General features: G+C 38.4%; 1 protein-coding gene across 1 annotated transcript in view; it reads right to left on the bottom strand.

Annotated features, from left to right (window-relative positions):
• Window positions 1-26,922, bottom strand: part of LOC111223117 (CUB and sushi domain-containing protein 3-like) — a 262,697-nt gene that overhangs the window by 41,032 nt on the left and 194,743 nt on the right. Inside the window, exons 26-47 of the mRNA XM_022747144.1 lie at window positions 25,755-25,881; window positions 25,138-25,340; window positions 24,468-24,659; window positions 23,919-24,057; window positions 22,995-23,182; window positions 21,733-21,851; window positions 21,309-21,384; window positions 21,076-21,192; window positions 18,126-18,239; window positions 17,896-17,991; window positions 16,873-17,076; window positions 16,413-16,537; window positions 15,847-15,943; window positions 13,181-13,285; window positions 12,966-13,084; window positions 12,306-12,375; window positions 11,626-11,742; window positions 11,065-11,274; window positions 9,713-9,901; window positions 8,341-8,518; window positions 4,757-4,902; window positions 385-465 (exon numbers count right to left, since the gene is read on the bottom strand). Coding sequence (XP_022602865.1) covers window positions 385-465; window positions 4,757-4,902; window positions 8,341-8,518; window positions 9,713-9,901; window positions 11,065-11,274; window positions 11,626-11,742; window positions 12,306-12,375; window positions 12,966-13,084; window positions 13,181-13,285; window positions 15,847-15,943; window positions 16,413-16,537; window positions 16,873-17,076; window positions 17,896-17,991; window positions 18,126-18,239; window positions 21,076-21,192; window positions 21,309-21,384; window positions 21,733-21,851; window positions 22,995-23,182; window positions 23,919-24,057; window positions 24,468-24,659; window positions 25,138-25,340; window positions 25,755-25,881 — 3,012 coding nt within the window. The remainder of the gene's footprint in view (window positions 1-384; window positions 466-4,756; window positions 4,903-8,340; window positions 8,519-9,712; window positions 9,902-11,064; window positions 11,275-11,625; window positions 11,743-12,305; window positions 12,376-12,965; window positions 13,085-13,180; window positions 13,286-15,846; window positions 15,944-16,412; window positions 16,538-16,872; window positions 17,077-17,895; window positions 17,992-18,125; window positions 18,240-21,075; window positions 21,193-21,308; window positions 21,385-21,732; window positions 21,852-22,994; window positions 23,183-23,918; window positions 24,058-24,467; window positions 24,660-25,137; window positions 25,341-25,754; window positions 25,882-26,922) is intronic.

The following is a 26,922-nucleotide window of genomic DNA, read 5'->3' on the forward strand; positions in this document are numbered from 1 at the left end:
ACAAAATAGTGAAAAGTCATTCCACCTTGACCAGATACAACAGTGAAACGATACTTACAAATTATGCATCAGTCATGATGATCTCATAATATAATATATAATCATACAACACACCCAGGGACCCTTTTTCTACTTTGAGTATTTTAGTTTTAATATTTATGTACTTTAGCTTGGGTAACATTGTCAATATTGAACATTAACTTGCATTTGGAGTATCCCTTGTGTTGTGTGCTTCCTCCACCGCTGTATACAGTGTATCACTGCCATTACCAAAATTTCATCATACAAACATCTAACACTTCTTATACTGTTGAAAACAGAAAAGTCTGCATCCTCTGTCAAACTGACATGTCTGAAGGCATGACAGTCAGCCAGGCAACTCACCTATCTCCAGCTCTACGTCTTCCATCAGTATGTCAGCATTGGGCACCTCTGGAGGAGACTGACAAACCCTTAATTGGTAGGCTAGAAGAACAGACGCAGCAGAGGAGAGGAGAGAGGACAAAGAGGGGGACAATGTAGAACAATGTGTGAAAAGAAATTTTGTCGATCAGTCTAACCTGGCTTGTCAAGACAGGGAAAATTAGAAAACTTTCCAATGGCTGGAAACTGGCAATAATTATTTTTTTCTTGCTGTGAATGTTTTAAATGTAACTTGCTGGTCTTCCTGCATTTCTGTGTAAGCTTCCAGTTGTCCAGAGCTTTGTAGTGAGAAATCTTTACTGATTCAAATAATAAAACAACCTGTTTTCTGTTTACTCTGTTTAATCTTGATTGTATCAGTTTAACTTCACTTTTTAAGTTCAGATGGTCTAGTCAGCAAAGCACGACTAGACCATGGCTACACGGATACAGCACTGCCTTGAATCATAAAAAGCAACCGACTTCACAGCCACTCAGCTGAAGGCTGTAATCAATATTACTGCATGACCATAGATCACTCACTAACAGAGAGAGAGAGAGAGAGAGAGAGAGAGAGAGAGAGGGAGAGAGAGAGAGAGAGAGAGAGAAAATACAGACCGAGAGAGAGGAGGACTAAAGGAGAGAGAGGCAAAGAGGGCTGAGGGCTATAAGTCAGGATGAAATTGACTATGAAAATGAGACCTGCCAATAGTATCTGCTGCTCTCATGCATATCAAAGCCCTGTGGTATGTGTGTGTGTGTGTGTGTGTGTGTGTGTGTGTGTGTGTGTGTGTGTGAGTATGTGTATGCATATCTGAATGTGTGCACGTACATGTTTGTGCACCAATGTCTATGCTTGTGTGCGTGAGAGGAGAGGATCACTGTGAGCAGTCATTGATCTCACTAAGCTCCAAGAGCATTTTTATAGCTACTTCCACATTCATGTCACATCAGCTTTCTCAGTCTCACGTCCATGACAACATTATCCACCACTGTATGGCCCTCATCTCTGTATGGGAGGTGCTGGCATTCAGAACCTTGACCCAGAGATAAATAAATAGAAGGACAATGACATTGATAAACAACCCCAAACAGTTGATTGATGCTTCCTTTGGGGTTTATTTGGCATTTCAAACCAAAACTGCACTTTAGCAGCTGCCTCAAATGCAAACTATGACATTCTGAATTTCAGTTGTGCCACTGAAGGACACTGAAGAAGAAATGTAGAAAATGTGTCCCTTATTGTGACAAGTTCCTGCTGAGGGAAATCTATCAGGAGTCCGGCTTTTTCCCTTTTCTTTTATTAATTGAGAATTTGTGTCTTCTCCGGACTAACAAATGGGGTGTACTACCCGCTCATACTGTAGCTACCTACCTCTCACTCTTGTCTGTCTTTCTTGTTTTGTGTTTGTTATATTGTCATATAAAATTGAAGTGACAAAACAACGCTAACAACCACTGCCATACGCATCATCCAGTCTCCCTCTTATCCATCTTGCATGTCACTCTCTGCTGTACATCCTCCAACAAAACAGAAATTGAAAATAAAGTTGAATTCATCAGATGGTACTGTTCCTGTGTGAGTGTGACAGCTGACAGTTAAAACCTGCCAGAGGAAACTCATTAACAATGTGTCATCTGTCTGAAAAGGGGAAGCCTGTTAAAAAAAAAACAACTTGACATGCTTTCACTAAAGAGCAGTGAACAGAAAAGAAACAAATATGAGCTTCATGACGGAGAAGGCAGGTATATACAGTATATACTGAATATGCTTGCGTATGTCAGAGAGACAAAATGTGTTGTGAAGGGTAAAAAGAGAATTAGAATTCATTAGAAGTTATTCTGTCAAATAAAAACTTCAGCCAAAGGGGAACTTTTCAGGGACTAAACTACTCTGACAAGGATGAGGAATATATAAGAAGTAGTATAAATAAGAAGCGTTTTTTTTTTTTTTACTGTTTGGTAAAAACCTTGCATTGCCAAAATCCAGTCATCCATTAGTTACACTGCCTAATCCTTATTGCCAAACAAATTCAAGGCTTCATGTAGAAAAAAATAGCATTTTTAGCTTAATGACAGACTTTAGTAGATGTATCCACTAAATACAGATTTAAATATTAGACAAATAGAAAATATAATTATCGACAGTAAATGTTTACATTTACATACATTTTGTCATTTGGCAGACACTTTTATTCAAAGCATCTTACATGTGAAGGACATCACTAAAGCTTCAATGCAGTAGGAAACCTTGGCGTAATTTCTCAGTACTGTGCTGCTAAACATTATGAAGATTCCTTACATGTATGCAAGTTATTCATACATATACTATATTTATGCAGTCGTTTTTTGTTTTTCCAAAAAAATTTCAATTTAAGAAAATCCTGTTTGAAGCTTTCTCCAACAAAAGATAACACATTATCATGTGGTCATGTGGTCATATAATCCCTCAAACATTCATGTCAAAAACAGACGGAAAAACATCATAATCATAGCTGGATGTTTTCACACGACAGTAGTCAAAAAAAAGACAGAAGCCAAAGGGACTAAAGATTGATGTATGCAGGCAGACAGGCGAAACAAGAAGGGAGACGATGAGGGAGGTTTTCATCTTAAACAGTGGGTGAAAACAAAGGGAAATCTAAGTTCACTGAAGGACCGCAGCAAAACATTTAAATGAAATGACAAACTGAAAGGCATCGACAGTTTTGACATGGAGAAAGAGCCAGAAATACAATATCCACCACTCTGGTGGAGGTGGAGGTGTGTGTGTGTGTGTATGTGTGTGTGTGTGTTTGTGTGTGTGCATGTGTGTGCATGTGTGTGCGTGCGTGTGTTTGTGTGTGTGTATGTGTGTGTAAGACAGATAGAAAAACACTTCTATACTATTATACAAAGAGAAACTCACAACAAACCTTGACTGAGGGCATTGTGTCATGAAAATCTCTTAATTTCATGAGTCTAATTGTTTTTGTTAAACAAACTGCAGGTTTGCTCGTTCCTTGTACTAAAGCAACAATTCAATTAAAATTAAAAAATGCTTTGTTTGTCTTGTGTGGTTGGAATTTAAAGCTATGAATGTATTCTCTTTTTTGTATTTTCTTTTAATCTGATAGCAATTCTTGAGAGCAAAGGAAGTCATGATTGGCTAGAAACAATGATGACAAGACAAGGCTGATGTTCACACAATTGTTAAGTTGAAAGATGAATTAACTTTTCAGTTGTTGAAAAGTTAGTGAAAGTTGTTGACTATCTCTCAGTGCTACTTTCCTTCAAACAATAGCACAAACTTCAAAGGCAACTGTATACCTCAGTGCTGCAAGACAAGAAGGTGCTGGATTAAAGAAAGTAGAAAATGAAAAAAAAGAGCAGAACATCCGCTCACTTATAGTGTATCAAGTGATAAGTGTTTGATAAGCAAACACCTACCCAGCTGTTCATTGTCCATGCCTTTATCATACAGACTGTTATCTGAGCAACTGCACTTCTCCTTTGTTTTCCATTAAACAAGCAAACTTTGTGAAACTTTTCCTTCAAACAACAGCATTATTTTTATCATATGTGGCCTTGGTTTAGTTGAAAGTGGCTATTTTAAAGCTCTCAGCGTTATATTCCTCTTACTTTATAGTGTGAGGTCAAGGGTTATTACAGTGTTTCATTAACATACTTGTTAAACAACTGGTCCACTCGTTCTATAACCAAGCAAGTGTGAACTGAAAAAGGGACTTTAATACCAATTAAAAGTGAATCACATATCACACACTATGTTTAAGTATTTTATGCATCATTAGTAAGTCCAACTGCTGTCATTTAAAATAACCGAATACACACGGTAGCAGGAATAGTGGCACTTTAAAATGCTGCAGCAGACTCAAAGATCAAATCAGAGTATTAAAACCCATGGCGTGCTGGAACCTACAGTGGTCAGTAACGCTAAAGAGAACCTTTCCACATTGCTGCAACTACCAATTTAATTCATGATACAAAAACTATCAATAACACCATTGTGACTAATATAGTATTACTTCAGTAGGATGTGACAAAGACATCCGCTTTGATCAAAGTGAAAACTTCACAAGTCAGAATGAGTCAAAGGAAGCAGATCTAAGTGGAACTTAATGAGGATGAAGGTGAAGAGAAGTGAACACAAACAGATCGATGCCTTCACTCAGCTACAACTAATCATAGCGGTATAGTTTTTCCTCAGGAAAACAAAGCCAGCTGCAGAGAAAATGGTTAATGAGCTTGGCATTTGTAACTGAGTAGACACAATCAAGTGATGTGTTGCATTTATATAGTCAATGATATGATCGCTAGCAGTGTGACAACTTTAAGGATGTTGATACGGTCTTACCATGGTAACTTAAGACAAAGAAGCCAGCTCCAGAGAAGTCAGAGTGGAATTTGATGAGGATAATGTTAGAGGTTGAGTAGACAGACTCCAAAGCTGTGTTCCCACTAAACTGGCCGATCTGAGGAGAAGATTGGTCTGGACCATCCCTGTGGAGAAACAAAGAGAAAACTTGAGTTACAAAGGGGGTACTCAGAGACTAAAGACCCATAAAGGAATGGATATGATCTTTCTTTATAGAATAATGGAAGAGAAAAGTCAACCTAAAACATAATTTGAATACGTTACTGCAGTCATCTGTGACAGTTAAATGGCTATTTGTGATCAGGAAATGGTTTCTCCGAGGCTAGAAACAAAGATAGAAGAGACTTGACGATTATTTATGAGACAAAACCTGGAGCTGCTCCATTGACTGCGAATGGAGATGGACTTTGTATGACAAAGTGCCGGCGCCCAGAGTGATTGTGCATGAATATGGGCCCATCTTCCCTCTCAAAACATTCTAAACCACAATGTCACAAAGCTCATTTAGATATAAAACCTTCACAAACTCAGATTCCAGTGAACTTATGATAGAACAGAGCCTTTTTTCTCTCAACAACAACACAGTTCAAAGCTCTGGCTCTCTTATTCTTGCTTTGGGATGCTCAAGTTCATAAATATTGATTGAACTGTCGTCAGATCATAAGAATAACAGATGCGAATCCTGGTGTAGAGTTTGACTTAGACTTTGGCTTTAGTTTTGTCACTAATCAGCCTGGCATTCATGAAAAGTTACACACACAGCAGACAGAGAGTTATCTGTCAAATGGCAGGTCCGGCTCTCAGTGCAATGTCATGAGCATATTTCACCTTTAATGGCAGCCCCACCAGCTGTCAGACGCAAACTAACCAATAGTGGGCTCATTATCAGTGATTAAAAAGTATCATCATGAAGTTAAATGAAATAATTATTTCCTGTTGTTAAGTGGTTTTTGGATGAGGCCAATTATACCTGTCAGGTTATGTAAGGAATCATCCCTGTCGCTGATTCATGTTGGGTGGTTCAGAGTCATCAGAGTAGTTTCATCCACTGCTGATTGCTGGTGATGCCCGCACTCACTAACCATTATGAGTACATTATGGCAGTACATACAGCACGGATAAGACAAAGACACTGACTGTGTGAGGCAGCACAACAGAAGGTTACTTCTGCGACATCTATGATAATTCTTACAATGAAGTCCTGTAGTAAGCTTCCCAGCATGAGACCAATTAGCAGACTAACTGACTGTCAGGTTGGCTGGCTCTGGACTGAGGAGACCGCTGTGAAAATCACACCTTTACCACTGACACTGTGCTCTCTACAGGAAGTCAGTGTTATGACTGTGAGTTTGTGAGTTTTTAGAGCTTTGTGTGAGGTTGCTGTCTTTGCTTCGTGTGAGTTCAGCAGTTTGTCCACTTTTTCCAACTGACAGCAGGGTCAGGAACATGCTGTGCCACCAATTCAGGGAATTCACAGAATCGGCTGTGGGTGGACAGCACATGGTTCAATGGTATTGTGGTGTTTGGCGTGAGAAAGGCAGGCTGGATACTGTAGTTTTAAGACATTACATTTATACACCAAGACATAAGACATTACATTTATACACCAAAGACATACGTCCAACAAGCCACGTTCCTGTTATGTACAGCTAAAAGGAAGCAGCTCTCCAGTGTCAAGTAAGTGTGGAGAACCAACAAAACTTCAAGTTGTTCAGTTCATATCTAACTTTGTTTGATATGATTATGTTGTACAATGTCTAGAAGCATTTTTAATAAGAAACAATTAGGTGATGAATCAATTTGGCGATTGACTGAAAATTAATTGGCAAAAATTGTGATTACTGATTAATCATTTCAGTCAATCATCAAGCTTCTCAAATTGAGGATTTGCTGCTTTTCTTTTCTTTGTTTATATCATTGTACATTATTGTTCTTTGAGTTTTTGAACAAAACAAGAAATATGTCATCTGGGAAATGATAAAATTTGTAACTCTTATACATTTTATAGACTAATTTATTGACTGTTCATAAAAGTTTAATCTTGATCAGATAAGTTAGGTTAACAAGTAAATTAACCCTTGTATTGAGGGCTTTTTTTGGTTGGGACTAATCAGTTAATCAAAAAATACAAAGTAGAGTAAGCCATAATTCAAATAAAGAATAGTTACAACTCTAAATGAAAGAATTTTCTGCTGTTAGTTAGTAGACTATGAGATGTCAGTATTTCACCTTAAAATAATCAAAACTAGCACAACAATCCACTGTATGATGAATATCTGACAGAGGCTGTAGCCAGACAGCCGTTGTTGGTGTTGTTACTTAACTGGGTCCTGAAAGATCTGGTGGTGCATTGACCTAAGTCCTGCATCTTTGCAATTAAATTAGAAGTTCCTAAGGTGAAGTTTTCCCAGAAGCAAACTAGACTAAATTGGAGACGTGGGCAAATAGTAGTAGATGTCATTGTAACTGACCTTGGGTCACTTGATGGGATCATTCATTTAGAGAATAAGGGCTCTTTTAAGCTTGCAATGATCAGTTTCTTAGTGTACCTCTTCCTCTGAAAGCAGGAGTATATTAAAGTAATTATTTGATATAGTTTATATTGGACATCACTTATGAGTCATCCAGGTACTTGTCTGGAAAAGCTACTGTACATTGTGTTGCCATACTTTCTCAAAATAATAACAATATTTTTAGCAATAATAAACAGAAACAGACAAAACTGGAAATCTGTAAGGTCGATATGACAAGCTCACAGAAGTACAAGATAGACATTTGGTCCTTCTGTGTTGGTCTTATGTCTGTATGCCAGGTGACATTTCTAAACTACTGACGTTGCACCCAGCTGTCTATTTATAGGTAACAGGCTCAGCCTTTAGCTATAGAGAAGGAGCAGAAACATGGCAACCATAGAATTAGATGGTACAGTCTATTTATGGTTCTGCTGCCACTTTGTATCTGCAGATATCTATGTAACATGGTATACAGGCACCATTTAAACACCTGCATTGACAAAACGTCTGCTGTTGCCAATGACTGCTCTCTCCAAGAAGAATAATGAAGAGAGAAGTCAAGCCTGGGCAGGTAGGGAGAGAAAGATGTATTGTATATACCATATAAGACAAACTGTCGTTTAGAGATCGTTTAGGGAACAGAGGGAAGAAGAGAAAGACTTATGGCCAAAGAGAGATGGGAAAAACATGACAAGAAGGAAATTATGTCAGAGTAACTTTATATTCAAGAAGACATGTCTGTAGTCATGGTAATCCTTGCAGGGATTTAGCCAATTAGTGGCCAGCTCTGAAAAGATGTTAAAGAGCATGATCCTGTGAGAGAGAGAAAGTGCGTGTGTGTCTGTCCGTGTAACAGAAGTTCTTCAAATATGTGAGACAAATTTAATGGCTATTCAGTCAAGTAAAAAAGACAATTTTTAGTGAAATGGACCTTGATGAAGCTGAAAAAGATGAAAAAGATTGGTAAGAAGTGTCACATAATCAGGGTGGACAGTGTCAGTTATGACATAGTAGAAAAACAAGTAAAGTAAATAACTAAATAATACCTACCAGACAGTAATGTAGTCATATATGGGCTCAGTGCTCAGTACAGTAAAGTTGATGTAAATCCCGTGTCCAGGAGGAACTCTCACACTCCACACACAGTCCTGGAAGTTGGGGTATTCCTCAGGGTGACCAGGAGAGTAAATGGTTCCATTTAATGATGTGATGTTACCACCACAGAGAGCTGTGAGATAGAATATTAGCAGAAATACCCTTAATAAATCACCAACAAATTACTATTACCATTCTGAAGCTTTAGTAATTGTCTGGATGATTGAGAGAAGACATGACTATCAGTCATGTAATGACCATTGGATAACACCTTAATACCTCTAATAAATTGTCATTACAGTTTTTTTTTTTTCTCTTCTGCAGCTCAGGTATTCCTCAGGAGTGTAGGTGTTACTCATCAGTGATGCAATGTTACCACTGAGCTATAAAACTGAACATTTACAGTTTTTTTAATTTAAGGGTCCTTGAATAAGTGTTAACACTCTAGAGCCTTGCCTTAAAATTAAAAAAGGAATAACAATTGGATTAATGTGCAGTTACTGGTCATAAAGTTATAATAATATAATTTCATGATATAATTTCACCACCACAATTAGCTGGAAATGAACGAAAGAACAACATACCTGCCATGTTTCTAATTTTGTTCAGATTTATTTCTACATTTTTTATGGTAATGAACATTCTCTTGTTGATTCCATAAACTGAAGAAAATTTCTATTTTATTCTGTTGAGTTACAAGTAGCTTGTAATTGCACAATACGTTCTTTCCACTTTGCTCTCAGTGCAACAATCAATATCAGCTGGTTAAACTGTAGAGGAAATATCGAGGGCTACATAGTGCTTACTTTCAGAAAGGAGTGTGTTGAATAAAAATCATGTGCACATTAAAGTTACAGCTAGGAGTAAGATAGCTAATAATTTAATAATGGAATGATACTTTGTCAGAGTCAGGAAAGCAATAATATGAAACATCATTACTAATATTCGCAACAGCAATGATATCAATATTGAAATGCTATTAAAAAGCATTTACAAATGAGGGTGTTTTTACGATGGGCCAGGTAATGCATTGCTTCTGCAAAAATCCTCTTTTGGATTGAAAGAATACTTTGCCAGTATATATATATATATATCTTCTTGGGACCTGGGTATATGATGGTTCCATGTTGCAAACCCCATATAAAACAGATTATGTTCCTCTGAGAAAGTGAGACATTCAGTATTATCAGAACTAACCGAAATTAAGTGACTACATTCCTTTCACAACACTTAGAGCTGTAAACATATGAAACTTCTCAGATCAAAGAAAAGTACTGTTGAATGCATTCAAACAAGACTGACATACATTGATAACAACATGAATTACCTTCACATCGTGGTAACGGGTGGTTCCAGTTCCTGCTGATTCCATGTAAACATGTGAGTGAAGCCTCTCCGATCAGAGAATATCCAGGCAGGCATTCAAATGACACTGTCATCCCAACACTGAAATCTGTGCCAATCACGATGCCATTTCGAAATGGACGAGGGTCTGGACAACTCTGGAGCTGGTAGGCTGGAGAGACCGTAACCCATCCCAAATTAGTTGAGGAAAATGGTAACAATGCAGGAGTCGTTTGCAAATGACTATGAGCAGCTATGATAAGTGCTTCTAAAATCAAGCCAGTCATCGAAAAAAGACAATAAATGCAGCCATTCTAACACTGAATTCAATTTTTACCTAATTCCGAGGGGGGTGCTAAAAAATACTTTTAAGATCCGGATCTCCAACCGTAGCCACCAGTCCAGTAGTTAAAAAAAACATTTTAAACATTCTGCAAATGGACTACACTGTGCCCTAAACTACTCTGAGTTCTTCAAATTACTCTTCTCCTCCCACTTAAAAGTTGTTTGTCGGTACTAACTTTCACACAGAGTTCAAAAGACTAACGCATAATTCCTCCGGCTTGTTTGAAAAAAAAAAAAAAAAGACCTACTGCAATCTCTGCAATATAAAATAACCCTGAAATCTGAAATGTTGGAGAGAGACATAACAGCTGCAGACTTTTAGATATAAATTAAGGTTACTAACTTTTTGATAAGGGTATCATGCACCAAAGAAGTGTGTGCTTCTTCTTCTGCTGTTGCCAAAATACTAATTTAAACATAATAGTGACAGTGACTTTTCACAGCCAAAGTCACAAGAGTCAAGGGTTTGACAAACATTAGTAGCAATAAAAGTAGTGGAAAAAATGCAACTGCCAGGATTCACATTTTCCTGTTCAAAACACTTTGGCAGCTTTGCTGCTGTCATGAGATAAAAGGTTTTATTCATCATCCACTGTAATTTCCACATTAATGGAATTAGCCGCAACAAATTTATCTATCTATGAGAATTGTCATAATAAATAAAAGACTGCTCGAAACCCTTTTTAGTGGCTGATAGAATAAATACAAAACTCATCTAATCACTGAAATTAATCCAAAAATGAGGACATGTATGCACCATGTAAGTCCAGAAACACTTTCATTGTTGTCTGAAAAGTAGATAATTTTGTTGTTAGTCTCTGAGAAATGAAGTTGCAGTCAGGCAGTTTTTTAAATCTAATAACCACATTGGCAACAGTTGCTAGTTTCAGTAAAGTAAGAACCACTATCAGTTGTCTGCTCTTATTTTCTTTGCTTAGCAAATCAGTCTAAACAAGATGTTGGAGAGGAAATTACAGAAACAAGATATACCTTGATAGGTGATGTGGAAGCCTGGTTTGTTTTGTGAATAGTCACTGTGAAAGAAAAAGCTGGTCTGGTGGGTGGTGCTGAACAGAGGCTTGGGGATGACTGGACCGCTGAACCGGTCAATGACCGAGCCGGTTTCCAGCGTTCCACTGCGGATCTCTAAGTAATCATGGATCGCTTCAGTGGAGAAATTCAGGAACTGGAGATGGATGCCTGAGAAAAATACACAGTTTATGACATTCACAGATTAACACAGCCTGACTGACCGAGAGACCAGGAGTAAAACCAAATGTGTGTGAACTGAAAAGTGTTTTTAGGTGCTTCATCTGCAGCCACTCATGAACAACATGGATCAAGGCTACCAACACAACACTAGTTGAGTGAGTTAGTGCGTGAGTGAGTGAGTGAGTGAGTGAGTGAGTGAGTGAGTGAGTGAGTGAGTGAGTGAGTGAGTAAATCAATCAATCAATAACATAGATATATGAAAGAGGGAGACAGAAACGAACAGAGAAAACAGACCACACATATTTCATGCTCAAGCGGAAAGTTGACAGTATTTTTTACCGAAGCCGACAGGTAAGTTGACTGTCCATGTGCAGTCTAGTCCACTGGGATAGTTGCCAGGGTAACCAGGACTTAGAATCACTCCACTTACATCTGTCATAGACCCACCACACTGGGCTGGAGTCACACATACACATACAACATAAAAACAGAGAAAAAAGGTGGGTCAGTGTAGAAAGCAGCACATCAAAAGCTGGCAGTAACCTCACTGAGCACAGTAGATATTCTTATACTTTTTAAAGACATTACTTCTGACTGGACACTTGAGTATCTTCAACCTGACATTTTGAATCATTTTGAATAAAACATTAATATTCTGAGTCTCTAATAAATACTCTTCTTGAATAAATTAGCATTGAGCAAGTAGAAATGTGTCCAGGGCTTGTTTCCTCTAATTTGCCTCAGTGCATGCTGATGCTTTGGCACACTGTGCATGTTTATGGCAGAGTCTGACTTAGCTGTGCAAAGCCTAATCATATTCAGCACAGAATACTAAATAATCAGCTCATCACAAAACAGTAAATTGATAAAACAGCTCATTTTCCAGAGAGTCAGAGAAGGCAATGGAGACTGCTTGCATCATTTCTGCAGCACTGAAGTTTTGCATGTATCTCAGTATATCCAGGTCTGAATTCATTTGTGTGTGTTTGTGCATGTATGTACTGGAGGAGAACTCCTACCAAGACATAGTGGTACAGGGTAGTTCCATCTTCTGACAGGTCCAGGCATGCAGGTGATATGTGCATTGCCCTAGAAATGTAAAAGCAACCACAATTTATTATCAGTTGGGTCAACAGTTGGGAAATCACCGCAGATGATCAGATAATTTGGTTTAAAAGTGCCGTTTTATCTGCTCAACAACAATATTCATGCTTTGCATTGACAAGATATTCTTATTAATACCGTGGAGCTGTATATTATATATAAGCATTAAGGAAAAGCCAAACTTCCATTAGAGCTATACAGTACACCGCACAGAAATTGGGCAGACCACACCAGAGACATGCATTATTCAGGAGTTGTGCAAACCACACGAGAGTTGTATGTTTAGTAAGAGCTTGGAAAACCACCTGAGAGTAGGGTCTCCTTCTGATTCACAGTTTAAATAGTTCTTGGCTTGTGCAGCCAGGGGATAAAAAGAGTGAATGGCAGCACATCAAAGAAGCTGAGCAGCCTTGAATGATTTCACATACATATCTGGCAGTCGGTTTGCATGTAAAAACTGCATGTGTTCATGTGTTCAGGCGTGAAATTTCTATCGCCCGATTCCTCTTAGTCCCTCTGTAGTTAGTTTACATGGGTACAGAAGGACAAACAGTATATAAAAGTTGTATTTATACCTGAAGGGAGTATCCTTGTTCACATGAAAACTGCACAACATCACCGACCATAAATCTGTCTCCTTGTCTAATTCCATAGTTTGGAGTCTGAGGCTCTGGACATGACTCCAGACCAATAGCTGATAAGAAATAAACATTGATATAAAAGTTTCAGTCATTATTATGTATATATTGATTAGGCCAAAGATAATGTTGTATTGAAGATAATATGTTACCTGTATATTCCAGGTGAAAACCAGCAGCTGAGACACTAATATCAGAGCTGAAGCTGAGATAGAGGTTGTTAGATGTACTATTCAAGAGAGGGGGGATGGTTGTGCCTGAAAGCAGGGAGGAAGAAAGAGAGCAACAGAGGACCATGATCAAATTTTTTCATTTTTCAACTGAGGCTTAAAAGCAAGCAGATCTTAGTTATCTGACAGCAAAGGAAACAACAAAGGCCCCCCAAACATACATTTTCACTTTTTTTGTTTGTGAAGTGTTCTCAAAGGAGGGAGAAGGGAATTACTTTCATTTGAGACATCTGTTTTATTTGAAAACACTTTTCAAATGTTGGCTTGACCTACTTAGTATGGCGAGGGAAGGTACAAAGCAAAAACCGGTACTGCACTGCAACAGTGTCAGCCTGTCAAGCCCCTTCACAATAAGATATTAAATGGTGTACTTAAATGTAAAGGAACATTAAACTACTCTAATCTCCTTGTCACTGGAAATGTCATCAAATTGGCTTGCTTCAAGATGTAATAATGGTGACAATATCTTCTGATATTAGCTACTTGTGGAGTTTAATATTTCCCACAGGCCAGCGAGCTGTGAGCCAAGCATTACTTTGTTTTGATTCACATGTTGCTCTTTGCTCAGTGGCAGGTGTGTCAGCAAAACATATCAAACTTACAGAGACATCCCTCTGAAAGAACAGTGCGTTAGGCTGAAGGATGTGATTGGTTGTCTGTTGCGAGGGGAATTAATTGGATGGTTTTTGAACAGTCTGCAGCCCCCCTGCTGGTCATGTTCACATTCCAGAGAAAATCTCATTCATTATCATGACAGAAAATAAAAATATATTTTTTTCCTTGATAATAAATTATGAATAAATTGCGAGTAATTAACTGCATGGATTTAACCACAACAGTCATATCTGAATGTATGACAGTATTAATTAATGTTTGTAACTACCCCTATAAAAAAGTTTTACCATCGCTTTGCATGTATTTGTTTTATTTTATAGATGTGGAATCACTGTCATGGTCATTTCACTGTCTCTTCTATAACATAATCTTTTATCCATGAAGACATAAAGACATCAAGCACTTTCATAGATTATTTGATACAACCAGCATATAAGCAGGTGACTTTGCCTCTCTACAAGAAGTATTAGTATCCGCAGAAGATGCTGACTTCCCCTTTGGACAGCTGAATCCAGGGGAATGCTTCACCCAGACTAAATAAGTGCTTTTGGCTGAATATAAGTTGTGGCAGCACTGGAGCAGAGGCATTTCTATTGAGGTCATTGCAGACAGCATGACCAGGCAGACCAATGGTACACCTCTCTTTTTGGTTACTCTGTTGAGTTCACTTTTTCTCCTACATGCATAGATGAGAAGAGAAATGTAGGTGGAATTGTAACAAAGAAATTTTTACACAAACAATATGCAGTAAAGTATAATTAGCTATGGGTTTTTATGAACCACAATTTCATTAATCGTTGAAAACTACATTCAAAGAAAAATGGTGGATAACATAATTAAATATTAACAGAGCATGTGTGCTGCTGCTGGTGTGTCGAGTGAAAGGTTTCCCCTGCCATAACAGACATATATCACTGACACAGCATTGCTGCTACAGATAAAACAAAACAGTAAACCAGTCATGCCTGAACAGAAAGCAGTAAAAAAAAGTTTTAATTTTTTTATGCTATCAAATTTTATTATAGTGATAAATCAAATTAACATTTGCAATTAGGGTTTATACCTCTTATATTATTGTTTTATTGTCTGTAATCAGTTGTAAATATCTAACATACTATAATTACCATGAGTTTAAAAAGTCACTTGCCCTTAACATGAAAGTTAAGTAAAGATTGTGTGTATGTGTGTAAATTTTGTGAACATTTAAAATTACATATAGGTTGCTAAGGAAATATCTATTCCTAATAGAGCATTAGAGTGTAAGAGGATCAATTATTTATGCGGCAGACATTTCTCATATGTCTTTCAAGTAATCACAGAGAAACAAGCAGGTGTCAGTGGGTGTGTGCCCCAGTCTCTGCTGGGAGACTCAGAATGGAACCAGTTTAGCTCTAATTGTACTCTAAGTGGGGGACCACATGGGCAGCATCTTGCACATTTCATGACAACATGCATGTTTGCGTTTATATGTAATAGTTATATTTACTGTGATCAGGTTACAAATAGCAGAGTTCTTGATTATTCTGTGACATACAGTGAAAATGCCTGTGCAGGGGCCTATTTTTTTTAATTTGTCCCTAAATACTCATAGCCATTACTACCACTAACCTGAGCAGCTGTGACACACCTTTCCTGATTAATAAATGCTGAATGTTGTTCAGTTATGCTCTCTTGGTTACTGTCTCACTTTGAAATTAAATTAAGCTCTCAAGATTCTCACAATTCAGTTATTAACTGTATGATTTACAATATTTCTAGATGAGAATAACTAAAACGTTAGCTGGCAGCAAACTGCACATGTGCTATAATACAACTTAGCTGTGAACTAATTTATAAACTATAAATTGTATGAGTTTCCTACTTGCTATTATATTACAGTAGCTGTATTTTGCCAAATTACATTTTGACAAGAATGTAATGACATGAGTAACATTTTGAGTAACACTATAAAAATACTGAAAAGAGGTGTTTACCAGAGTAGCTGCCCAGTCTTGGTGCGTGGTTGTCAGCACCATCATAGAAATCCAAAGAGTCCCAGTTATGCTCTGTGGCAAAACTTACAACTTGTATCTGGAAAAGCCGACAAAAAAAAAAAGAGGACAGAAATTGTTCAATGAACAAATTTAGAAAGACAGTAAAACACATGATGTCAATTGGTGTAAATATTCAATGAAACTGTCAAACAAAACAAGACGTGAAACACGACTTTTTGTTTTGAAAAAGTAGCAAGTCACATGATATAAAACAAACCTAAACTTGATGTGACATACTGCAAAATTTAAGGAAAAATTAAATGTGAGATGTCAACTCCATTTTGTGTCTGTGGCATCTTGGCCTTTGTATTTGTCCGTGAGAATGCAATCAGGCATTATCTCTCCTGATTAGATCCTTTCTAGTTATCTCTGGATGGACCCTCTCTCACAAACATCCATCCATTCATTGTTCTAATAATATCTTATCTTCCCTGACATCCCCCCTGATCAGCTTTTAAGCCAATGTTACATAGGTCAGCCAAGAAACAGCGTGTGACAGATACTACCTGTATTCCTGCCCCTTCTGGAACGGAGACCTTCCACACACAGTTCTGGTTGTTGTCATATGGCTCTGGATAGCCAGGTGACAGGATTGTGCCACGACGGGAGGTCAACACACCCCCACAGGGAACTGGGAGAGCGAAGAGCGTTGACACACGGAATAGAAGAGAGCAGAAAAGAGGGGAAATTAGAGGTTGAAACATCACTTTGTCTGCAAGTAACGGGAAAAAAGAAAAAGAAAGGAAAGGGGGTGGTACCCCACTGAAGAGGGGGAGACAGTCCTGTGTGACAGCTTTGGCATAGGAAGGCTCAGGGCCTGACTAAATTGAAACATGGTGTGCATTTGAATTATCTGTGTTTTTTTTTCTTTTCTCAGTTGTGGGGTTAATAATGCATCTCATAATGTTACTACATTCTGAACAGGAAAATGTCCGTCCTCAGTCTAATTTCTGTGTGTATCCTTACCTATACATGTTGGCAGCGTGTCATTCCATTGTGCCAGGTTGTCTGGGACACTCTCACACCGTATGGCAGTAGAGCCATGCAGGACGTAACCAGGGTTGCACTCAAACTGCACCAAGGAGCCAACTGCAAAGTCATTACCGAGGCGTTTCCCAAAACGCGGCTCGGGGACTGAACTGCACTGGGTGGAGCTGGTCCTCGGTACAGCTGAAGAAAAATGTAAGATGACACAACCATTAAAAAGTGTTCATATCAATAGAAATGCCAAATGTACTGTTATTGCTGCTGCCTATCTTTGCCAGGACACTGAATAAGATATTTTTTCTCTATACTTGGCTTTTCTGATTGAATACATTGAAAGTAAAAATTAAACTGTTGCATTTTATATGTAATGGCCACTTACAAAACAAGAGATATCCCATTACACCACATAGCCCCAGAAAGCCAAGGTTTAAGGCAGGGGTGGGGAACCCTTTTGCTATCAAAGGCCATTTCAATTTTTATAACATCCTTTGAGGCCAATACTAAATTATTGAACACATATATCACACTATCACACAACCTCTCTAACGCGCCATGCTTCGCTTGCAAAGACAGCAATTCCCCCCTCGTATCAAACTCAGCAGTAATCCTACGCACAAAAACAGCTAGTTGGGCGGGATTTGTTATGTTTGTTGTTTCATTGGCAGCCAGAGAGAAAAACTGGAAATTGTATTTCAGTGTTTTTTCAATACCTCGTGCCATATCAGTAATCCGCTCTGCGACGGTTCTTCGAGACAAACTGACACTTTGGAACAAGTTTGTATTTATGAATTACCTCGTGGGCCGCATCAAATTGTCTCACGGGCCACATGCGGCCCAAGGCCGGATGTTCCCCATCCCTTAAACTTTAAGGGGTATAAACTACCTCCACACACAAACCCTCATTGCTATTATGGAAAATTTTGTATGAAACCTTAAACATGAAGTATGCAAGCCAGTTCTGCAAACCCCAAGGCCTATAAAATCTTACACTTATTTTCTGACCTTGGTAGACGAAGTGGAATCCCTTAGCAGTTTCTGGTCCAACTGTGGTAAACTTTATGGTGATCTGGTTTCCTGAACTCAGAGGTAGAGACTCACCTAGTCAGAAAGACACAGAGTCAGAAAAGTTGGAGGAGAGAGATACAGTGAGGGCTTAAGTTGCCTGCCTGCCAATTAATCCCTCTAGCCATAAATTATTCCATTCATCCATCCATCCTTCCTTCCATCCTTACCAGAGTGGGATCCAGAAAGAGAAGACAATAGTGTGTTTTGTTGAGTGGGTCCATCATAGATCTCTACTACATCATTCAGTGAAGTCTGGAACAACACAAACTGACCAAAGAGTACTGGGAATAAAAATGAGAAGAAAGACAGATAAAGAGATGAGTTAGCCACACTCCAACGGTGGCAAATTATTATTCCATGCCACTGTCTGCACCTGACCTCCCAATGATAAAATTAACCTGTAATACCCAATTTAAATTTTATTAAGCTGCAGTGTCAGCTTCTATAGCCAACTATTGGCACAAAATTACATATCAGGACACTTAATAATCACAATATCACCTTATTTTCATTGTGCACTAATCCAACCCACCCCCACCCCCAGTCAGTTGGTGTATCAGTGTTCTCTGCTAGTGTGAAACACTGGTGTTTGCAAAAACTTTGTTTTGTTAACTTAAGACAGAGGGGCGAAATGTTTTTTCTGTATTCTCTACTGTATTTCAACCCTATCTCTCTTTGGCCCCAAAGGCTGAGCTTTAAAGAATGAAATTTGTATATTGCCAAGGATATTATGCTAAAAGAAGGTCACCGGTCACTTTGTACAAGGCTGTTTCTCTCTGTGGAGTTCTTCTAAAGCATGATCTGCCTTTTGCTAAGACATTGCTCTGACTCACAAACGATGCCCTGTCTGCTTTCATGTAAAACCCTGTTTTATATTAAAATAATGACAAGCAACAGAGAACAGAAACAAAACACTGGATTTTAAACTGGCATTGTCCCTGCAGGTGTGAAAGAGAAAACAAATGATCAAAAAGGAGGTTAGCTCTATAGGGTAGATGAATCTAACCTCTTATATATATATCTTACAGCCCTGCCATGGTTGTACATGAGGATGTGTATAGTGGCTGGGTGTTTAGTGGACATAAAGAATGACAAGATTCTGCCAGTCAGCAGAAATACTTAAAAGCTCCCTCTATGTATAGATTTTAAGGAAATCAGAGTGATTAAGGTTTCCATCATTCTCTGCTGTATTATCGACATACTGCTGAGCAAGGTGGAAGAGATCACAGCTGAAATTGTTTCAGAACAGAACAGACTTCAGGCAGGACGACACACATGCACCAACGGTCACACACAGATTCATAAAGCACATGGGATGTACCTACACACACAAAGTGCACACAAACAAAGCCACACACCCACACACACACATACACACAGATAAGCGATCACAGCAAAGTTTGAATCAGTCCACTGGACATATCAAATGATTGAAAATGTTTCACTGTGCATATGAAAGGCTTCGTCAGCTCTTGACATCAGATGGAGAAAACCTGGGCATCGATCCCTGTGGAGCTGCCATACCTCCTGATGAGCTGCCTGAGTGGGTGTCCTCAGCCACGTCCTCATTCAACAGGAGGTGTGGTATCTCCACAGGGATAAATGTCAAGGGTTTTTCCCACCTGGTGTTGAAACTGAAGGAGTCATTTGTATGAATGGTGAAACATCATCAATCATTCATTTCAGCTTCTCTGATCATCAGGCAGTTTTGATAGCGTAGTTACTGCATCCTTGAGCCCGTAACCTTTGATTGATGTAAGAGCATGAATTAAGGACATGTTATTTTTTTTTTTATGAGAACGACAGCTGCTTAAAAATGTGGGCATGTTGTAAGGCTGCAGCACTGCAACTTAACAAAACAATCGGTCTCTTGCTCTGTGTGGGAGGTTCTGGGAGGCTGTCTGTGTGTCTTATACAATATGTAGGCCAACAAATGTTAGCTCCTCTCAGTCAAAACGTCTACATGGAGCTGACACTCCAAAAGTTGCTATGCAAATATAATGAGACAGCAACCATCAACAGCCTCAGGGAAAGCTACTATTTATTCATAATACCACAGGGCATAATTGAACAATATATCCACCAATTACTGATTGTTTGTAAAAGCTCAAGTCAGACCCAATGAGTAAACCAATAATTTAGATGTCAATATGTAATATCATAATTGGAGACACAAATGTAAATTTGCACATCTTGAAAATTAAATAATATAAATAATGTGACACCATATCTTCAACCATATCATCTGATGAGGAAAAATGTCAAACAATTTCCAAGGTCAAAAATAAAATTTTAGTCTTACAACTATGAAATCATAACAGCTTGTGAGCTTATATGTCTACCAATCGATCTCCATTACTACTGAGCAAACTCCCAATTGCTCATGAAGATATATGATATAGTTGAAAGCTCCAGAAAAAGCTATTAAGAGGATCTTCAATGGGATTGTTTCACCAAACTACTATTTCCAAGGTCAAGAGAGGACTTTAATGTTTAACTTCACATTGATTGTGTTTCTCCTGATGACAATGTAAATCTAATTAACATTAGATGCAATTGTAAATTTCAATCTGTATACTACACATTTAATATGAATAAAGTTAAAATTTTATACAGATATCAAATATTCAGCACCCTTCTCTCTCCTCAAATGACCCCAGCTTCCCACCACAGCCTCAGTTAATGTGAAGAATCCTTTACAATATTCATATCTTCATAATGTGGTAGTTATGTCTAGCTTAAAGACTACTGATCACATGTGGCAAGATAAAACTAGTCTCATCTTTAAATGTCACTTCAATGATGAAACCCTGACCTGGATTAAAACAAATGGCCAGCAAGCGTCTTTTGATCATCACAATATCTGTACTAGTTTTTCATTGTAGTTTAAAAACCTCAAAGGGGTCCTTCTGGGGGTTTCATGGTGTCCCCATTAAAAATCATACAAGTTTTAATGTAATTCAGGTCAAAGAAAACTACGATCTTTTGTTGAGTGCTGCACATGTGCCTTTGAATTTTTTCCAAAATATATATATATATTTTTTTACACAGAAATTACTGCTTTTTATTGCAATGCAATGTGAAACTGTGTGAAACCTTGTTTGTGAATGAACTTACCAAACTCTCTAGGTACAGATATAGAGTAGACACAGGTCTGACCAGAGGTGTAGTTTCTGGGGAAATTTGGAGATAAAACAGTCCCTTCTGATCCTGTAGAACGACTTCCACAGGGCGCTGGAGAACGAACATACGCACGTATTCAAGCACACATAGGTAGTGAGGCATACAATACGTACACAGCTGTCACCTGTGTAAATATAGGGATTTTATGTTGTTTTGGTGTGAGTTACCTTGACAGCTAGGCAATGCCCTGTTCCATCCAGGTCTGCCATCATCTCCCATACTGCAGGTTAACGTAGAATAGCCCTAAAGAAAAAACAATTTACTTTAAGAAAACCCGAAACAACCAACCTTCCACTAAATGAACAAATCAACTTTCCTTTCGACAAACTAACCTAGGGACATCCAACCCCACCAAGCGGACCAACCAACTAACCAACCAGCCACCCACTGAACCAACCAACCAACCAACCAACCAACCAACCAACTAGTCATGCATTCTACTAACCATCCACTCGATCAATAAACCAATTGAGTATCCATCCAAACCAACTATCCAACCAACTAGCCACCTATTGAGCCAACCAATCACAGATCCACCCACATATCCAATCAACCAGCTTTTCAACCACCCATTCATCCATCTGTTTGTACCTGCAAAACATATCCTGCTTCACAGTAGAAGGTGACAGTAGAACCCAGCTTATAATCAGATCCCAGCCTGGTTCCATTCAGAACCACACCTGGGTCGAAACATGATTCCCTCAGTTTGGCTGGATAGAGACAAAGAGAACGAGTAAGCAAGTGAGAGAGAGGATGAGGCAAAGAAAAAGCGACAGGCACACATGAATAATCAAATTCAAAACCAAGTCAAATTAATAATAACTACGTCCCAAGCCATAATCAAATGAGGCAGGCACTCCATTGGCCTTTTTAATAGTCTGTTTGACTTAGCTGCCTTTGCCAAAGATGGAGTACGAACGATAACTTCATCCCCTGGCTTTTGTATGGTACATGAACCTTGTAAATTATGGCTTTGGCCCCCCTCCCAAAAGATTAGCAGCCACCCTACATCAACTTAAAACTTAATTCCTGAGTCCACCTGAAGATATGATGATTCTTCTGTGCATGTGAATGAAACTCACCACTCAGACAGACTATTTCAACACACATCAATTCAGCAGGGATTTTGTAGTGAGAGCAATCCTTCTTTTTCATCTTAAACTCAGCGTGATGCACACTGTCATTAGTGTGGGAGACTTAACTGCATACACATGTGTATTGGGTATTAAGGAGTAACACAGTAGTCCTCTTTGTTAAATGTTAAAGTTAAATATTTCTAAACACATTCTGTCATCACGGGAGAGATCTGAAACATACTGTCACATTCACTGTGAAAACCTAAAAGAGTTATTTCCCATGTTACCTTAGTTATGAAAAACAAACAGGACAGAAAACAGTCCCTGATGCAATTACATCAAACATTGTATATTACAATGATTTTTCAACAACTGACAGTTACAAAGTGGCTATAAAACAGTGCCAGCTGGAATGAGTATTTATTTTCATCAGAAACATCAGACATACATGTGTTGAGTCAATTTCCAGGTGTTCTAGTTCAAGATATAAACAATCAAATACTAAATGTAGACTGAATGATGGGGTACTGCTTTCCATAAGATAATCAGGGTTATATTTTGGATATATTTACTACACTGTACTGAACCATGTCTGTGCTATTTAGAAGTCCCCCTGCTGTAAAGATGTTTAAACACAATTTTATCTCCCTGAGAATGCAAAATCTTTTTGTTTGTGCTAATTAATGTTGGAGTTTTACTTATTTTACTATTTTAAAAGCTATTCAATTAGTATTCACCTTATATAAGGAGGTTGGTCCTATTTGCAGAATATTTTACCTTTGTATTCCAGGTGGAAACCAGTGTAGGAAACAGAGCCATCACTGCGGAATGCTAAATGCATGGTATTTGAACTGCTCTCAATCCTCTCTGGGAGTTTGCTGTCCTGGAAGCTACCAATGAGAGGACTGTTGCTATCTGGACCATCGTAGATATACAGGAAGTCGTAGTTTGGCTCAATGTTGAAACTAGAGATAGATGAAAAAACACAGATAGGGACAAAGAGATAGGAAAGAGATGGTGAGAACAGTCAGTTCAGTCAGGAGTATAGAAAAAGAGCGAGTATTGACATCTAATATTACCACCTGGAACCTGATGGTTTGCAGAGTGGATTTTGTTTGTCATTTATATTAGAAGTCATTTTCTGACGGTTCTAGAGAGCATTTTTTTTCCAACATAAATTATGTTGCAGGACAGACAAAACAAGCATGGTATTTTCAAGGCCTTTATCACCTGAGTATTCTATTTCACTAGACTCTGTGGCTAAGAATGTCTAAAAGATACCAGAAAGTGGATTTGTTTCTGATGGTTCTTACACTCATTCTCAGCCCCTCAACTCATTTTCAATTTTCATGGATAGCAATGACTTTTGGTCTGTTGGCCCAAAACAATTACAATGGAGTGAAAATAATTGCCTTGTTTACTCTTGTGTCAGAGGGTCAACACTTCAGTTCATGACAGGATATCTCTAAACTCTACCTCTAAAAGGTCCGAAAAGAGAGACTTAATAGTGTCTTTCTTAAATGTTTTGAGTCTATTCTTATTGTACATTTTACTTTTCTTTTTTTTTTTTTTTACATTTTATTATGGATTGAGTTAAGAAAGACAACAAACAATGATGTAAAAGAACATTTTTGCACAGCGAACCCGCTGAGGATTAACACAGGCTTTGTTGTAAAAAAGATCCCCTGACTTGTAGGTTACCTGATGAAGGCCAGTGACAAGACATAGTCAGAGTTGACAGCAATGAGCCAATCGCAGTCCTTGGAGTGAGGGTAGGGATGAGGGTAGTTAGGAGAGAGAATAAATCCACTGGAGCCTGTTAAGTTTCCTCCACAAGGAGCTGTCATGGGAACACAAGCAAAGATAAGTCTTAAAATAAAAATAATATAAAATACAATTTTAATATTCTCTCAAGTGCAACCATGCAGGATGAAAAAAAATATTTTATTTCACTCAGCACAATGTTTTTTTTTTGTTTTTTTTTATTTCATTTTACGGGGAATCTAACTTACAAGATTTTCATTCAAAAGGACTAGTAGTCTGCAGGGATTTGGATAGGATAATGCAATAGTATCATGCTGTATGTATTAAGAAGCAAGTTCAAACCACTAAACATGATGTTTTTTTATAAAGCCCTCCTACAAGTCAACTTGAGCAAGGTAATTAACCATAAACAACTCCAGTTGTGTATGCAGTACATCTATTGTATCTCCCTATAAATATATAAATATATGGGACTGGACTTTTCACCTATGCAGACAGGCGGGCTGGGCTGCCAGTAGTATCTGTTATCCACTTGTATACAGGTGATTTTGTCGTCTCCCTGGAGCTCGTATCCTGGGTCACACTGAAAGGACACTGAATCCCCCGGCTCACGGCCATCTCCACTTCGACTGCCATTCATTGGTACACCTGGGTCTCTGCAGGCTGTTGCTACTGAGCCTGGACAGAGAAGGAGAGGGAGAGAGGGGACAGGAAGAAAGAAGAGGGAATGGAGGAGAAAGAGGGGAGAGGAATTATAAAAATCTGTCACACTGGATAGCGATTGAAAGCTAATGCATTAACTCAGTGCATGCAAATATCTGCTAAGATCATTTCTGACTGTTCAAGTGAGATCTTCAAGTAGAACCATTATGCAGATTTGGATTCTGTTGATGTTGTTAATATTCAGATTTTTAGTCAAATGAAGATTCAATAGAAAGAAAAATATTCAGAATCATGAAGAAACTAAGAGTATTCTTCCCTCTTTATCAATCTGAAAACCTAGTCCAGTCTTACACACATTCAAAACATCATACAGGGAACTTCAGAGGAAAATAACAAAATTATCAACAGTAGGAGGAAAACTCCTCCTACTCCTACTCCCATAACCTTTCTCATTTTCATAATGTTTAGTCCATTAGTTATGGACATGACTTACTAGAGAATTGAATAGCGAATCCTGACTTGCTGATGTAAAAATCAGTCTCAAACTGAACAGTGACAGTATTCAGTGTAGAGTGAATTCCCTCAGGTAGCAGAGATCCGCTGAGCTCTGACAAAGACATTTCATTTTCAGGTGGTCCATCCCAGACCTTCAGCATATCGTGGCTGGCTTCTGTGTCAAAGGCCAAGAACTGAAGACTGCAATTTGGAATAAAAAATAAAAAACAAAAGATCATTAACAATATAAACATGACTTCTCTATTAAATACTTTGACTACCATTATTTTGATGGTAATTTTTGTAGGTTGAAAACTTTTTGATCGTTAAATGAAGCCCAAGACGGGAATACCTTCATGTAAATTATGTATACCCTATAAATTTTAATTTGTAACCACTGCTTGTATAAAAAAACCTGTCCTGTTTACAATATACTTATTATATCAACTAATGTGTACTGTCATTTTCACACCATCACATTTTCAGAGTAGCACTTAACACTCCAACTCAAAGTAACTTAAATTTCAATTACACCTTTTTAAAAGGTATTGAAGTGGGCAGTAAAATGAATGACATTGTTATTTCAACTTTGATGCTGTGAAAGATCCACTTTACCTCACAATATTTCCCGAGTCCACCTCAATGGTCCAGGTGCAGCGTAGATTATTGTCGTAGGGAAATGGGTATCCAGGAGAAAGAATCCTCCCTGAAGACTCACCCTTAAAACGACCTCCGCACTCCGCTACAGGTATCACACACACGTACACGTACACGTACACGTACACGTACACACACACACACACACACATACACGTACACGTACACGTACACACACACACACACACACACATACACGTACACACACACACACACAGGTAAAAGACATTACAGACTATTAATATGTACCAACATACAAACCCACACAAATGTCAATATGTCTCCATCTGTCTGATTAGCCCAACTGTGAATATGTTACAAATACCATCAAGCCATCTATCTAACCAATGAGCACTGATGAGTGTGTATGTGTGTGTTTAAGTGTGCAGTATGTGAACTATGACAAGTCAGCCGCTTATCTGTCCATGGCAATTGTTTTTCAAGGCAATCAGATCCACTAGGTGCACCTCAGTAGCCACTGGGCAATGATTAAACGATCACCACAGAGACAAATGGATTAGAAAAGAAGAGAACTCTCTTCCCTCGTGTCCCTCTGTCTTTTTCACTCTTTCTCACTCACAAAAAAGGGAAGAGGAAGAAGATGAGACAAAGTGCTGATCCTGCATTCCTCCCTAAAGAAATCACCACACATTATATAACAGAAAATAATCCCCCCTTCTCTCTTTGTCTCTCTTGGTTATATATTTTCACAATCTTCATCCCCTCTCTGCTTCTCTTCCCTCCCCATGTTCGTCCCTCCCCAGGCTCCCCTCCCTTCATCACTGAAATATATTATCTCAAGTAATAGGAGCAATATTAAGAGTTGGGACGGGGAAAAGAAAGGGGAGAAGAGGCAAAAGAGAAAGAGAAAGTAGAGAACCAAAGGGGGTAAAGAGGGAACACTACAAGTAATAATAAGAGGCAATATAGTATTAAGACTGGAGGTTAGCTGAGGTCACAGTGTGTCACTGCTAAAATATAAAGTCAGAGAATATCAGCCAGTGGTTTTATGAGTCTTTCATTATTGATACTGAGAAGGAAAGAGACTTATTAAGCTGAATCCGAAATCAGGAAGTTCAGAGGCAGCAATGAAGGAAGAAAGGTGCTTAAAACACTGGGCTTGCTG

Source organism: Seriola dumerili, unplaced genomic scaffold (assembly GCF_002260705.1).
Source record: "Seriola dumerili isolate Sdu_G_001 unplaced genomic scaffold, Sdu_1.0 BDQW01000110.1, whole genome shotgun sequence".
Lineage (NCBI taxonomy): Eukaryota > Metazoa > Chordata > Actinopteri > Carangiformes > Carangidae > Seriola > Seriola dumerili.